This window comes from Botryllus schlosseri, chromosome 2 (assembly GCF_051294905.1).
Source record: "Botryllus schlosseri isolate E-star chromosome 2, Bs_hap1, whole genome shotgun sequence".
NCBI lineage: Eukaryota > Metazoa > Chordata > Ascidiacea > Stolidobranchia > Styelidae > Botryllus > Botryllus schlosseri.
In genome coordinates, this window is record NC_137237.1 from 14,271,655 (window position 1) to 14,286,921 (window position 15,267).

At 39.5% G+C, this 15,267-nt stretch overlaps 2 protein-coding genes across 2 annotated transcripts in view; one reads left to right on the top strand and one right to left on the bottom strand.

Moving 5' to 3' along the window:
• LOC145433716 (echinoderm microtubule-associated protein-like 6) overlaps positions 1-15,267 on the top strand; it is a 228,902-nt gene that overhangs the window by 121,044 nt on the left and 92,591 nt on the right. The gene's annotated exons all lie outside the window — the stretch shown is intronic.
• The window catches only part of LOC145433727 (uncharacterized), a 35,568-nt gene that overhangs the window by 11,492 nt on the left and 8,809 nt on the right, over positions 1-15,267 (bottom strand). Inside the window, 20 exon segments of the mRNA XM_080310922.1 lie at positions 1,563-1,738; positions 2,602-2,810; positions 3,068-3,224; positions 3,837-4,013; positions 4,074-4,307; positions 4,373-4,556; positions 5,407-5,530; positions 5,595-5,726; positions 6,287-6,363; positions 6,420-6,549; positions 7,735-7,846; positions 7,932-8,048; positions 10,098-10,263; positions 10,342-10,574; positions 12,354-12,482; positions 12,547-12,705; positions 12,813-12,985; positions 14,368-14,534; positions 14,593-14,773; positions 15,046-15,208. Coding sequence (XP_080167048.1) covers positions 1,563-1,738; positions 2,602-2,810; positions 3,068-3,224; positions 3,837-4,013; positions 4,074-4,307; positions 4,373-4,556; positions 5,407-5,530; positions 5,595-5,726; positions 6,287-6,363; positions 6,420-6,549; positions 7,735-7,846; positions 7,932-8,048; positions 10,098-10,263; positions 10,342-10,574; positions 12,354-12,482; positions 12,547-12,705; positions 12,813-12,985; positions 14,368-14,534; positions 14,593-14,773; positions 15,046-15,208 — 3,200 coding nt within the window.

The following is a 15,267-nucleotide window of genomic DNA, read 5'->3' on the forward strand; positions in this document are numbered from 1 at the left end:
GTATTGCTTCAATGTATCAAACTTCCAACAGTCTTGCATTTGTGTTTTACGCAGTTCAACCCCTATTAGGTTAAGTGTGGTAGTTATGCGATAGTTGTTCAAATATTGATGTAAACCACCTTGAAACTTGCCTTATCACCAGGGCAAGTTTTTGCAGCTTTTGCAACTTTTTTTTACAGCTTCCTAGATACTGGGAATCTAGGTACTATGTTTTGAGCTGCTTGGAGCGATTTTATAGTGCAACTTTTTGCAACATTTCTCTATTTTTCAAGGCAATTTTTACTGCAACTTTTATTAAGTACTGCGTAAAATGTTAAAGAGTGATTTAAAAACATGCTATAAACTACTTTTAGTACGGTTTTATTCTCTTTGATTTGCATAACAAAGAGCTATATGACGGGTTAGCTGCATCTCACTGTTATCTATGCCACAATGGCATGCAAGCAAGAAGTTCAGCCACCCCTGCCAAGGACGACCGTACCCGAACAATATGTAAATAGATCGCTGTATTAATTCTGTCATTTAAATTTGAAATAGTTGCCCGTTTCACGAACGCCCAGGCGAGACCCGTAAAAATTACATTTTCACTGGGTCACCTTTTTCAGGCTATTGATTTTGTTGAAGTCGCCTAGAGTGAGTTTTTCTGTAATGCCTTGGGTCAAGTTTGCAGACCTGGGGGTTCGGGGTGTGTTATGCGACTTGTTTTAGGGGGAGGGGGTTATCGCTATGCTGTTTGGCTTTTTTGGGGGGAAATTATTCCCGCATTGCGTGATTTTCTTGCTGTTTGCCGGGAAAAATGTAATTTTTGGCGGTTTCGTCAGATCGTTAATCGGCGAAGTAACAAATTTAACAGCTCTGCAGGAACTAAGTTATACAATGGACCTTTTCGAACATCTCATACCCTAATGATTTAACAAAAATTATGAATGCAACTTTTTACTGCAACTTTTGTTAAAATTAAATGCAACTTTCTAGCAATTTTAGTGCAACAAAATCTTGCCCTACCTATCACTATGTCTGAATACAATGATTCGGGTACTTGAATCCGAATCGAGCATTAATTGTAATGATTCAAGTATAGTTCTGCGTTCAATTTACTGAAAGTATAAACACGTTCCCCCTATCAGTTGCATGAACAATGAGAATTATAGCACTGATGCTTTTTTCCAACATGAAACCACAATTATTTGTATCAAAGCATCAAAAGAAGTAGTATAAAGCAATACATATTAGCGGGAATGACATTTTTGTGAAGATGAAATCAATCTACAGTATCGTCAATGTCAAGTCGAATGAAGTAGGGATGGTCCACAAATTATTTTGTGTTCAACTGGTAATATTTTCTTTGTGACCGCATGATGGGTACATAATTAAGCTTTCCATGTGATCCATTCTCTGATGACATCATGAGTGGTATTTGAATACTAAACTCGAAGCCTAAGCGTCGATTACGAATCGAATCACTGATATACTTTATATTGAGTAGTCAAACTTATTATGGATAGGACACTATTGAACATTATTGAAATAAATAATTCTTGTCATATCCCATTCTAGGAAACCTGCTTGTCGCTGAAGAAGCTTGCGTCGTCGTAATTGCCATATTGCTCATCAATCGACCCTGTTCTCCAACCGTATTTGGAATAGAATCTTGTAGAAATGGCCTGGTGATACCCGGCTTCATCAGTAACATCTTGAACAGGCACCCACCCCACACTACCATCTCCATCATTTGCCCCTGGCGAAGGAAATATTTCATAGGACCACGAAATGATATTTTTAGTCTATGAAATCTCGCTAACGTCTGTATGGGAATAGCATAGTACAAATGATTATTTTTACGAATTGAAAAGGGATGAACTTTGCTGCTTGAGTCGTTATTTGTTCAGAGAGTCTATTCCAAAACCATTTTTAAACTGGCACTTTTTGTGGGTAACCAAGCCTTTCATTCAACTCTCCATAAATACTCAGTTCAGTTGTTTGGTTTATCAGGAATTTTCACAAATTCAAAACACCACAAGACTGCGATACAATGGAAAGATAGGAAGGTGTCGAAACGACTTGGAATAGTCTTTGAAATCAGACACCCACCTGGCCTAGGCGATGTAAAAAGGAGGCATGCACACTGAATGAAAAGTAAAAGGAGACAATATAAAAGGACAAACGACAAAAAGAGGTGGCATGTGTCGACTTAGTAGTCTTGGAAATCAGACACCCACCCAAGCCTAGGCGATGTAAAGAGGAGGCATGCACACAGAATGAAAAGTAAAAGAAGATAATACAGAAAGACAAGCAGGAGACTCAGGAGGCAGTTTTCAAAGAGTCAGGGATATATAGATACATACATAGCTCTATATATCCCTGCAAAGAATAGCTGTCAAGTGATTCTCTAGTCTGTAGTCCCATTTAGCGGAGGAAATAGATGATAGGCTCATGTAATTGGTCAAACTGAGTGTCATTCATTACAATATCAAACTGCAACATTCAACACAGGATCACCTGTGCGGTTGAATTAAAGAACAATAATTATGAGTAGGTTGAGAGTTGTCTACATGTACACATCTCATTACCAACAAAATCAACAATTCCTCACTATCTTACCCATGAGATGACTCCACAGCTGTATGCGATCGGGATCTTGAGACAACACCCTTGGATGTTCCGGAAGAAATACTCCATCTATGGTGGGATAAAACCCTATAGCGGTACTGGCTTGGGCTGTGATGAGATCTTGTATGCTGAGATCACGCAGACATTGCACAAGATTGGATATTGCTCCATTAGTGGGGCACAATGCCTGCTCTCCAAGCCTGTTTAAAATACGTTTATTTTTGCATTTGCATTTTTGAAAGTAGCCTCTAACCCTAACTAAGTATAATTGAGTAACGATACTCCATCTACCGGGTGCTACCTTGATTTTTGTTCATTTCAATGTTTTTAAATAGAAATGCAATTAAATCTGGATGATATATACAGCCTGAAATTTATGACAAGCGCACTGAGAACATTGGTGTCTTAATAAATATTGAACTATTGAAAAAATCCTAAATCGATATAAATCTCAAACCTTATCGCTGAATCCAGTTGCTTCATATCGTCTGTAGGCATTTGGCCAGCGCTCTGCATCAAAGCCCGATTTATTCCAAGTTCCGTAGTTAACGGGCTTAGCGAATGATAATGGGCGTCTTCCGCACCGGCAGAATTTCCGGCGATTGTGATGCGATCTAATTTTGGTGCAATGATTCCAAAGGTAAGGCTAGCGGCATTAAACCCCGGAGGTTGTCAGTAATGAAGTACTTTTATTTTTTCAAAGTATTCATATAGGTTTCGTCTACTTGCACTGAAGTGGTTATATTTTTGACAATTTCCAACTCTCCTATGCAGTTACTTAGTAGCTAAAGCAGTTTTGGAATACATGTTTCCATCACGTTAACGATTGTAATTGTCATAACAACTGAGCGAAATAGCCCCCTCCCCGTGCATAGTAAGAGGTTATATTTTCTAAAATTGTAGGAATTTGTGGAGTCATCAGTGAATTAGCATTGGTCCAGTAGATGTGGCCTGCAATTTCGAGAGAATCCCCTTTGATGGACCCGCTAACAGCCTGCGACGTTTTGAACAAATCCACGCTTTGAAACTATTTATTGTAGAACTTTCCTCGTCTTCGTTTTCTACTTTCACTTGGTGTAGTTTCGACATGTATGGAAAAACAAGACTTCTAGTCGTAAAAGTGAACAGCAATTTACAGCGTTATTTGCACTTCTACTCGAACTATCAAAAGTGAGCAATAATTCGACTACTACTGATAAACACCCTCTACCATGCATAACACAAACCTGGATCGCCATCAAAGTATATAATATTGGATTTAATCCACTTGATAGCCAAATGCTGGTCGAAAAGTCCATAGTTTCCCGGTGAAGACTCATCGTCTGTCGTGAGAAATCCCAAGCTACCAAGTCTGTAGTTCACAGTAACGACAATGATGTCACCAACTGCAGCCAGCATGTCCCCTGTTGTGTTGCCAAGAGTTGTAAAGTCTGGAGTTACAAGTCGTTCGCTTTTACACTCACCTTCAAATGCCGCCATACCATTTCCGACCTGGTTTCCACCACCGTGTATCCATACCATAACAGCCAACGGGTTTGTACGAGCGCCGTTTGGAACGTATATGTTGAGATACAAGCAGTCTTCGTCCATAGCCGCGTCTATGTACGGCGCTTGAGGACATATTTTACTGAAATCTTTTACGTGAAGAATGTCGGCCCACGGTTCTCGCTCTACTGGGTTCGCGAATCGGAAAGCGCCTGAATTTTTGTTGTCACATTACGGCGAATCGCAAATAACCATGAATGTTATCAGTTGTCCTTACCCACCGGTGGTCTGGCGTACGGTATTCCAAGATACCTTTCAATAATGCTTCCGTTTACAGTATACTCGATACCCTCCACACATCCGCTTGAAGTGTTGCGAACCAAGTATGACTGTGGACATATAGCTCGCAATTCGGAGGATTTGGATTTTCCTGTTGGGTTATTTACGATCTTGGTCTTCCTCTGAAGATGTTTGAAAACACTCATTTCCAGAAGTGGTCGGCGGCTATTGTACTCGAATCGGTGACTGCGGCGCATCGGAAAATGTTGACGATAGTTTCTGGGTCGTGGTAAGAACTATAGTGCCAAACTGGTGCTTAATGATACCAATTGGGCACTCGGGCACACAAAATAGATCAAATTTTCAAAAATATATCGACATGCTGTGATAGAGAGGCACTTGCTCAGTGTTCATGACAATTTCACTCAAAAAATTGATGCAAATAAATGCTAAAGCTACTTTATACTTTACAAAATCTAAAGTGCAAAAAGTAAGTAGTTTCGTATGAAAGGTGTTAAGAAAAACAAACATTTGAGTAAGTGGTACAAGTAGGCAGCACTGACTTGAGAACTTAGAAAAGGGAGTACGTTGTAGCTGAGCATGTCTGCTGTCAATTAAATTTTTCTACTTCCAGCCAAGATAGTTTTTAGAGTGCCCATTACTGAGAAGTATGGCAAATTCTCGTGTAACAAAACTTATTATATTTTTGACATGATTTGACTTCTTATAAAGGAGTACCTGCACATTGGCAAAATTCTGTAGTAGATTCGAGTAAGTGTATACTTGCTTTCACTTACATTTATTATAATTGTGTAGTTTCAAGGATGATTTATCAATTGACATGCGCACCTGTTTCGTATCGATGGCACAAACTTACAATTGGGAATATTCAGTATACAGTATTCAGAATATTCACAATACCTAAATTGCTGCGCAGATGGAAAAGACTCGCTCTTCTACCATCAAATCTATTGCTATCGCCATAAACCCATCCATAAATCTTCAACAGACTAGTGGACACAATGTATTTACCGAGGAGGATGACCAGAATGAAGAAATCTCGTGGTCTTTACTTCGGCTCTGAGCTGGGCAAGTTTCTAGCGGAAGGTCCCTCATGCTGTATAAAATTTCGCGCCACATGTGATATCGGTCACCCCTGACAAAACAACAAAAAAACGTTTGAAGCTTATCAACGTCGCAATATTGTCGAGGCCACCAACATGTAGTTTGGACGAATGTATTTTTCCGGTTCTTCGTACATGCTTGTGTTTAGCAAGATGGATTTTTTATCGGCAACTTCATACTCCGGCCACGCGATCGGTATATCCGCTGAATTCGGATAATTTGGATCTCTGTGATGCAAGTATTTGCGAGAGTGTAATTGCATACTTTCTTGTGCTAGTCGTGTTTGAAATCCATGTTTGCTGTCTCCTTGTGCACATACAGCCTCAAGGGATTTAAACAGTATTTGACATCATTGCAAACAACGTACATCAGTGGATACTCTATAGAATGAACGCATGAACTGACTATCAATGGTAATGATACTTTAACTTTGGACTACAGAACGGGATAGTCGATAACAAGTTACTATTTCTAAATATCGAAGTAGAAGACCTCTATTTGCATTATTCAATTGCTTGTGGTTTTTTTTCATATCAAAACTATCAAAACAAAAATAACTACTTCCACCATTCGAAACTCCTTCAAGCAGAAAGGTGTTAATGGACAGATTAAGTGAAAACTTCTCAATAACCAGGCATGTTAGTCCCGTAAATCCGTGAGTCACTGAGATTAGTCTTGAATTTTTGTGAGTTTATGTAAGTTTACAGCAAATGATATATGAGTAGAGGTTGTTGTCTTTTGTTGAATTTCCAAAGCATAACAGAGCAGAGCAATGAATAAAGCTTACCCACTCCAAGCAAAATTGGTCCAATAAGTCATCATCGCACGGCTGAGTGCTCTGTCACTGTCGTTGAATCTACCAGACTGCAAAACGGTGCGTTTTTACATTCATTTCATATTTAAAACCTGATTATTCTCACTATTCTAGAATCTTCAAATGGGTGACCGAATGTGTACACCATTTCCCGTAAATGATTTGATTCCACCCAATCAGGGAATAGACGGACACGGCTGTTCTCACCGAAAACGTAGACATACGTTCTTCCGGGCCTGAAATTCGCAAAACTTAATTTTAGGAATACGAAATCATTTTCCTTCCAACAATCCCAGAGGGTTAAATTGGCAGAAATCATGTTGTTGGTAATCGGTGGGAAGCACTGTCGTAGAACAAGAAATATACCAATAGTTTTAAACAATATCGTACATTTCTCCCCTATATCAGTGGACAATGTGGACATGGGGGCATATGCAACCTCGAAAGTCATGAGGACGAGATAGAACAAAATTTCCAGGTCTGATGTGAGATCAATGCGCCATGCTGTTATTCCCTTGCTGGATTCACAAAGATTTTCATCACACTATTATCTTCAAGTATAAATGTCATTGCAATGTGGGTGATGAAAGGCACGGATCAATGATTCGAGTATTCGAATCCGAATTGAGTATCAATAATCCTACTAGGGTTATATGATCAACGATAGGGTTAGCATACGTCCTTTTTCAAGAGGATTTTTGAAAGTGTCCTCGGAGGACGCCCAAATGTCCTCTTTTTTGAAAATTTTGGTTAAATGTATGCTAAAATTCAACTGAGATGTAGGTAATTAGCACTCAAGTACTGTTCTAGCGGGTCTTTTGGGAGTTTTTTAGTCAACCAACGGAGAATTCAATAAAAGTGTGTATTTCTGGAGTCGAGTCGGAAAAAAATGCCCTTTTCTCAAGTCAACCAACTACAAAGTCGGAATATATTTACGAATTTTTCAGGATTTTACTTCGGTATAAGTCTGAAAATTTTCAAGTGTCCTCTTTTCAGATTCCCAACCCTAATTAACGATACTTATTGTTTCCATATCTTCCCACTGTGGAATCCTCAAAACAAAGTTTAATTCAAATAAGTGGTGAAAAACCACTCACATTAATTTCTGTCGTGAACAATCAACAGCATTCGTACAAGTGCAATGAAATAGGTGTGGTCAAAAATATAAATATATAATCATATGATGTCACAATGAGTGATATTCGAATACTTGACTAGATGCATGATAATTGGATCACTCAGGCACTTGATTCCGACCACTCCAGATTTTCATTGTCCCGTGCATAAATCAGTTATTGATCATTCGAAAATCTATAATACTTCATTAGAAGTAACCAAACCCTAGCCAATGCCCCGGATTCGCTAGTTCCTGTTCAGTCTTGCATAAACATAGTTCTCAATTTTAATGTCACAAAAATCACCCTCCAGAGTCAGCTCGAATCTCCGCGTTAGCAAAGCCTCCCATCGCAAACGTCCAATCAGTAGCGATCGCAGTTATTGCGAGACGAGGCCACAGGTATGCAGACTCCGGCTCTAAACACGAGAGAGCATTTGTTTGGCTTTTTCAGCCGCGCTGGAACCGCTATATGATGGGAATAACTGCTGGAATTATACCCACCGTTCCAGTCGATATATTTATACGCGACGGCTTCTGAAACGAAGTCTGGAGCCGACGGATCAAAAATGCGAGCAGCCCTTCTGACATCATCCCTATCCATGTTTGAGCCAAGTCTGTCTGAAAACAAAAAATTGTATCAGGCCTACCGATCAATGATGTGCACACAATAAGGCAAAAAGCAAAAAGTGAGATTTTGCAAGGAGCTATATCCGTGTGGTGTGCCTGCAAGCGGTCAGACCAGCAATTAAAATACCTGATTCTTCGTCATGGCCTCGAGTTTTTAGTTTGAACATTGCGAGTTTGCGACATCATCGATTATTTTTTATTGTCCAAATTCTGTTCCGATTATGCTACCACTTTGTATTACCAGTGGAGTGTAACGAATGTCACAAATTATCAAGCCTGGATGTTCAACCAATAATTCAAAACATACAGGATATGATAAATCTAAAAATTGTCAAGTTTATGTATCAGTTCCATCTCGGTCTGTTTCGCAAAATTCAACAACAACTTCACTTCGGAATCAAAGGCCCATAAGTGCAACACATGTGCATCCTCGTCGTCCAATTTGTCCAAGTAGTACGACATAAAACAACTGTTGAACAGTATTTCACCACCAAACCGACAGCAGTCGAGCATATCCACATTCAAGACAGAATACAAACAGATTCTGCTGAATGAATAGGTGCTAGTCTGCGTTGATATTACTGTTTCACGGTCTGATATATCTATTCCGCCTACCGCCTCGTGTAACTTCATTTTCACCGCTTATCCTTTTCTATTATGCATTTTAACTCGGTGTGTATGCCACTTATTTACATGTTCTGGGCCAGTTGTTCTCGAAGTATGGATCGCGAATGGTACAAGTTTGTTTTCTAAGTCCACAGTGTTGCCTACTATAGCTAAAAAGAGACACGAGCAAATAATTTGCAAAGACAATGACTTCATCATGAAAAAATATGCCCAGTCCTGTGTTACACAAGTCGGTTTGATGCTCCAATATGCACGGGTAACATGTGGTCGGGGTAGAGAGCTGGCGTCCGACTTTCTGAGGGTAAACCACCGATATTACAGGAATGCTTTGTAGTTCGTCTTCAGTAACTGCCGTAGCGGGTACAATGGCGTCGTGGGACCCAAACTTATAGAAGTCCTAATCTAAATCACATCAATATTTCTTACGCTAAGGCGCACATTTTTTACAGCATCCGATAGCTTCCTAAATACTCGTAAGATATGTAGTATGCTGTTTGAAGGAATCTTATAGTGCAAATTTGTCCATTTTTTCATGCAATTTTTTGCAACATTGTGCAACTTTATCGATTTTTCATGAAAGTATTTTTGATTTTGGTGAAATACACGGCCAAATTCGACTGAAATACCGTTAATCAGCACTGAAGTAACGCTCCTACGGGTATTTCGGGAGCAGAGCCAAAAAATTGACCTGTTTTTCTAGTCAAACTGTGAAGTTGACCTTTTTTTTTAGTCAACCGAACAAAATGTGGTCTTTTAGTGCAACTTTTGAGAAAAAATAAATGAAACTTTTTACTGCAACTTTTGTTAAAAACAAATGCAACTTTCCACAGATTTAACTGCAACAAAAACTTGCCCTAATGCTAACCATTGATGTATGCATAGCACACAATACAATATACTTATTTATTAAAAATACTACGAAGGAGAAATTTCAGAGACATCAACTTTCAGCGGATCAATGACTTTTGTAATGAATCATGCTTTAAAGAACTGTGTAGTAGAACTGGTTGACTGCACCTTTTCTATTTCATACATGCTCGTAAAAACGTAGCACGATAACATTCGAAATGCATTTCTTTCGGTGTGTGAGACTTCAGAGAGGAGATATTAATAAAACCTGATTAAAAATAATTGAAAAGTTGGGTCATGCTCTAAAAACCAGAAGAACCTCTCTTCTAGGTCAACGTGGGCGGGTGTTTGATTGAAAGACTACTCCAAGTTGTTTCAACCCCTCTGAATCTTTGCACTATATGGCAACCTCGTGGTGTTTTGATAATTGTTACAAAACTGAACTAAATTTTAATGAAGTCATGATGTTATGAATGTAGACAGAAATCATGTTATAGTTTGCAACAGTGACACTATTTTTTCACAATCGAACCAATGACAGATGACTGAAATCTCATAAGTTACCTGGTCGTAGATTCAAGGCAGGAAAAAAACCGCTCATAACTCCATGCCCTTCCATACTGTTATGTCCAATCATGTAATCTTTACTTGACGAGGCATTGATTATATATTTCGGATCACTCGGTATGAAATACCCATCGACGACGGCTCCAAAACCGACACCAACGCCCTGTCATAGAGCAATTGACATCGGTTTGATCAATACTAAGCATACACTGGACGAAAGTCATGATAGCAATATTGTTACCGATGATATCAACAGGTTCAGAGGCTGATACCGGAGGCATTCGACAAGAGCAGTAGTCGTTGTGGTCGGGCAGTTTAGCCTTTCTCCTAATCGTACCGCCTGTGACAAACCACTGGTAGAATACGTCCATGTTGAAGGTACACAGCCACTCTCGGAAATTCCGCGCAGAAAAAGGTTCTTACTCAATGGCGACAACATATGCATCGACACGCTCGCACCACCAGCCGATTCGCCTGACGAAAAATAATACTTCGGTTTCTTATGGAACATTTTACCATCCTGCTGTGTCACTGTGTGATAGAAATTTAATGAAAAACATCCGTAGTAGTGACATTTAAGTCTACTGAAACAGCCTCCCTCTACAGTGTAGTCTTCTAAATCTGCTCATTATCATAGGACTAGAACAGGGGTTTTCAATCTTTTTTCGGTGGTGACCTATTTTCCGGTTTCTAAAATGTTCTGTGACCCACCCCTTGGAATGGAGTCTCAGTCCTACTCAACTTGAAACATAATAGTCACAGGCGATCATGCTTCTGAAAATAACCAGCAACCTGGCACGAGGGTGAATGGGATCTGACGATTTTCATATCCACGGTACTATGATTACTCGGGTTGAATTTACTCATGTACATGGTAATTTATCATTATAATGTAGGCTATATAATTTTATGATTTACATGGGATGCAAATGATAGTATTGTTATGAAAATATGATACTAATCCTTTGTTTAGTCGTGCACCACGTTTTAGAAAATATCATGGCATGGCGTCCTCTCCCATATTATAAGGCCCGTAGTTTGGTCGATGAGCAATACGGAGAAGTGGTATCGGATACGGTGTTAAATTTTTTGCGCGATTAGTAAACGTTAATAAAAATATGGAGGATCGTAAAGATGCCACATAGTGGAGCTTTATTTTCAGAAAATAGAGGCAATACTACACTTGCTTTAATACTTCAACATGTATGTTCTCCAGACAAAAAAAAACTGAAACTACATAATTAGAACTCCAAGAAGATACTGGGAATTGAGAGAGAGATGCAAATACTACTTCTAAAAAGCAGAAAATATAATTCATGTCTTTTGTCCAGAAAGTTTCAACTGGACGTGGTCTGCTAAAACAGGTCTAACGCTCAAAACCGTCAGAGTCCTCTTTTCCAGACTAGGACACGCCATGGGCTGCTAGATTACGATATGATAGGTAGGCTAATTGCTAGATTGCGAAACGGTAGATTCAAACGTTATGATGGGCCATATTTACTCTGATGAACTAATTCATATGGGTGACAATGCGGTGTGAACGAAACCCGACAACCCGCTAGCTAAATTATATTCACCGATACTTTTGTGAACACATATTTGTAACTCCATACGTACTGTTCGCGAAGCGCGACAAAAAAATTCCGGGCTTTGCTTACCTTTTAGGAAAATTAAATGTTGGTATTCCATGAAAACAGCCCCGAAATTCCACAGGCTATCTTTCTCATTGGAGGATTAAGCTACTTCTACTTGACAAACTCAAAATAGCGAAAAGTAAGTAAGTAGATCACAAAATATTACAAAGTAGAAGTAGAAGTAGGGGGAAATTAGATTTACTTGAGTGAGTCCGCAAGTAACAGAACACTACTTGAGTACTTTGAAATCTTACAAGTACTTTGTTACTGAGAGCCTCTGATTGTTAATCATTGCAATCGCAAAAAATTCTGACGCTATCAAATGCTTTGTCGTCATAAACCACCCAAATACCTTTTGACTGTATGGTTCATGTTTATTACTATTATTTTACCATTTGACTTGATCGCATCGTTACAGCAGGAAGTACTCCAGCGGATGCAGATAGCCAAACTTGCACGATTCTCTTAACTTTTGACACTTTCCAATAGAGTTTTGTGATGTTTCGAAATGATTTAAGATAATTATAGAGCTAAATAAAAGTAGAAGACATTTGGAAGGAGTCTACATACAAAAGTATGTGGTCACAAACTATCCCAAAATGTACAAGTGCATCTTTACCAAAGATGGTGACTTTGCTAGGATCACCCCCAAAATTCGCTATGTTCTGTTGCACCCACTCCATCGCTGCCACTTGATCTAACATCCCCATATTGCCTGGCACAACATCATCGTCCGTCGACAAGAAACCTTGAGACAAAGGTTTGCAAGTTGACTACCCGAGGCAAAATTTGTACTGCCATTCTGCACATACCTAGGGAGTTGAGTCGGTAATTCATCGTGATTCCAATAACACTGCCTTGAGCAGTAATTCGTTCCATGTCATAGAAAAAGGTGAATCCGATATTTGTGCCGATTTGATTCCCACCGCCATATATCCACAGCATCACTGGTAATGGCGACTTAGTTTGCGCTGAAATAAGTGGTTTAATTAGCGAAGTAATTTTTTGGTGGCAGACAGGCAATTCAAGTCTTGGGAAAAATGATGCAGCCAAAGCTATATTTGCAACTTTATCTTACCTCCTACGCCACCTGGGACCCAAATATTAAGATTTAGGCAATCTTCTCGCCCAACGTTGCCATTTCCTCGGACATTTCGTTGTGGGCAAATGTACAGCCATTGTTTTGCAGAGCTACGATCCGAGCAGTCCAACGTTCCATTCCAACCGGGATGGGGTCGCGGTCGCTGAAATCTATATTTTTACTGTTTTAGGACAGCGAAAGTTCTATCGCTATTTCAGTCCACTATGAGAACCATAATTTATCACGATTCCAAATCCTTAATAGACTTTCTCCTCGTATTTACATGTCCTAGACCAAAGTGGATCGTGTCTGAATTAAAACTATACTCCAAGTGGCTGCAACCAATGCTCCCTCTAGGCCTGGGGAGGGCAACATACAGGCCGGATCCGAGTTCCAGTAATTGTACAAAAGGTCACGCCCAAGTCCAAATCACAATTTTCAGTATACGAATCATCAACGGGTCAAGTTTTACCATCATACGCAAGTATTGTCACGTGATAGGTAATATTCCCCTGCGTCGTAACTTTTGAAAGTGATGTAATAGTGAAGTTTGATGAGTAGTTTCAGGCTTTTGGAGTACTTTTAGAGCGAATTTTTAAGTTCTCGAATTGAAAAAAATGGTACTTAAATATTGTCGAATACTTCGAAATCCCAAATGCCGCCGCGGGCTGCATAAAATGATCTGGCGGGCATGCGGCCCGCGTGTTTGAGACCTATGCCGTAGGTCATCATTGGTGAGATTGCCCATACCCACGAGGACTTCAAAAAACTCAAAATCAACCCCACTTGAATTAATACCTCCCGTCGGTCGATAAAAAAAGAATCTACCCGCGTACCACCTGGAAGACCTTCACGTACCACAGGTTGGGAACCACTGTTCTAAAGAGTGTAATTTGTTACCACCTTTGGTTCCGATTCAGTTGATTTCAGTATATACAAATTTCATCAATTCGAAACACCACAAGATTGTGAAACAATGTAAAGGAAGAAAGGAGTCGAAACGACTCGGAATAGTCAATCCAGGCTAGAGTCTAGATATCTGCATCGACCGAATATTACAAGACAAATATATGTTTATGTTATTCTTTCTTAAATCCAGTGTGTATGCCTCTTATTTACATGCTGTAGGCCAAGGCGGTGTCTGATTAAAAGACTACTTCAAGTTGTTTCAGCACCCTCCAATCTCTTCATTATATTGCAATAAACAAAATGATGATAGTATGCACAAAGAGTCGATTGACATAAATCCCCTATTAATTCGTAGCCTCATTCAGGACTGCGAATCGATATTAGTATTTTACAAAATTAGTCCATAGAATTAGAAATAGGATGACGAAGGAGTGAAGAGGGTTATTTTTTGTCTGGACCATTGAGGTACTTATACTATATTGAATCGAGGAAGCACAAGGTTATGCAATTGGCATTGCCACTCTGCCCTTTATCCCGGAGTAGTAACTATTTGTATTTATATCACACATACATAATGTGATGCTTATTCATTGCTCAGCAGGTGTGACCAGTGCACTTAATGGCTATAAATTTATAGTCTTACCTCAATTGCCCAATAGGGGCTTGTGCATATGGTATTCGAAAGAACCTATCAACGATGTAACCATCCCTATTAAACCGCAATCCTTTCACCGTACCAGCGGATGTTGTCACTATTGGATCAGTTAAGCTCACATTGGAAAAATCGTCGGCATTGGAAGTATCCAATTCCTATGTTAAAAAATGTCAATAGCTTCAATAGCTAATGGTTCAACAAAACAGAGCTCACCGCTGCATTATAGAGCGGAACCTCTTGATTCCAGAAAACTACTCTGTCCGTTTCCAAATGACCGCCAACTTTGGCAACATCAGTCTGGTCATTTTCGTGCATTCCCAAAAGTAAATAACGCGAATCACTTGCATTGAACTTTGGCCAATTCACTGCCGGTTCCTCTCCGATATTAGGGTCTCTGAACAAGATATCTCTGTACCAGTAGCAACTCAAAAAGCCTCGATGATAATGTATTTATAATGATTATATTCAACAAGTAAATATAATTTAAGGAATTGAAGACATCATTATTTTTCAGGTCAACTACTTTGAAAGAGAGCGTCTGATACATAGGCAGCATTTCATTTTCCTGCATAAATCACAAATATCATGATATGTGTGCTGGTACAATGATTTCAACACACAGCAAGAAAAGCTGCTGCGGTTTGTGCTGGCTATGACATAACTAACCCATTTTTGACAAAATTTCCCCAATACCGCATCATTTGAATGCTCATCTGTCTTTCGTAATCTGAGCTGTTTTCAGATGTAAACGGGGCCCCGAAAAGGTACGGAAGTTCTTCCCCAATTCGCGCTCCTGTCACCCAGTCATACTGCTCCCCGGCAGAATACGCTGAGAATAAAATAACTGATTGATCGGACTTTACGGAAACCATGTCTTTTTGTGCGAGC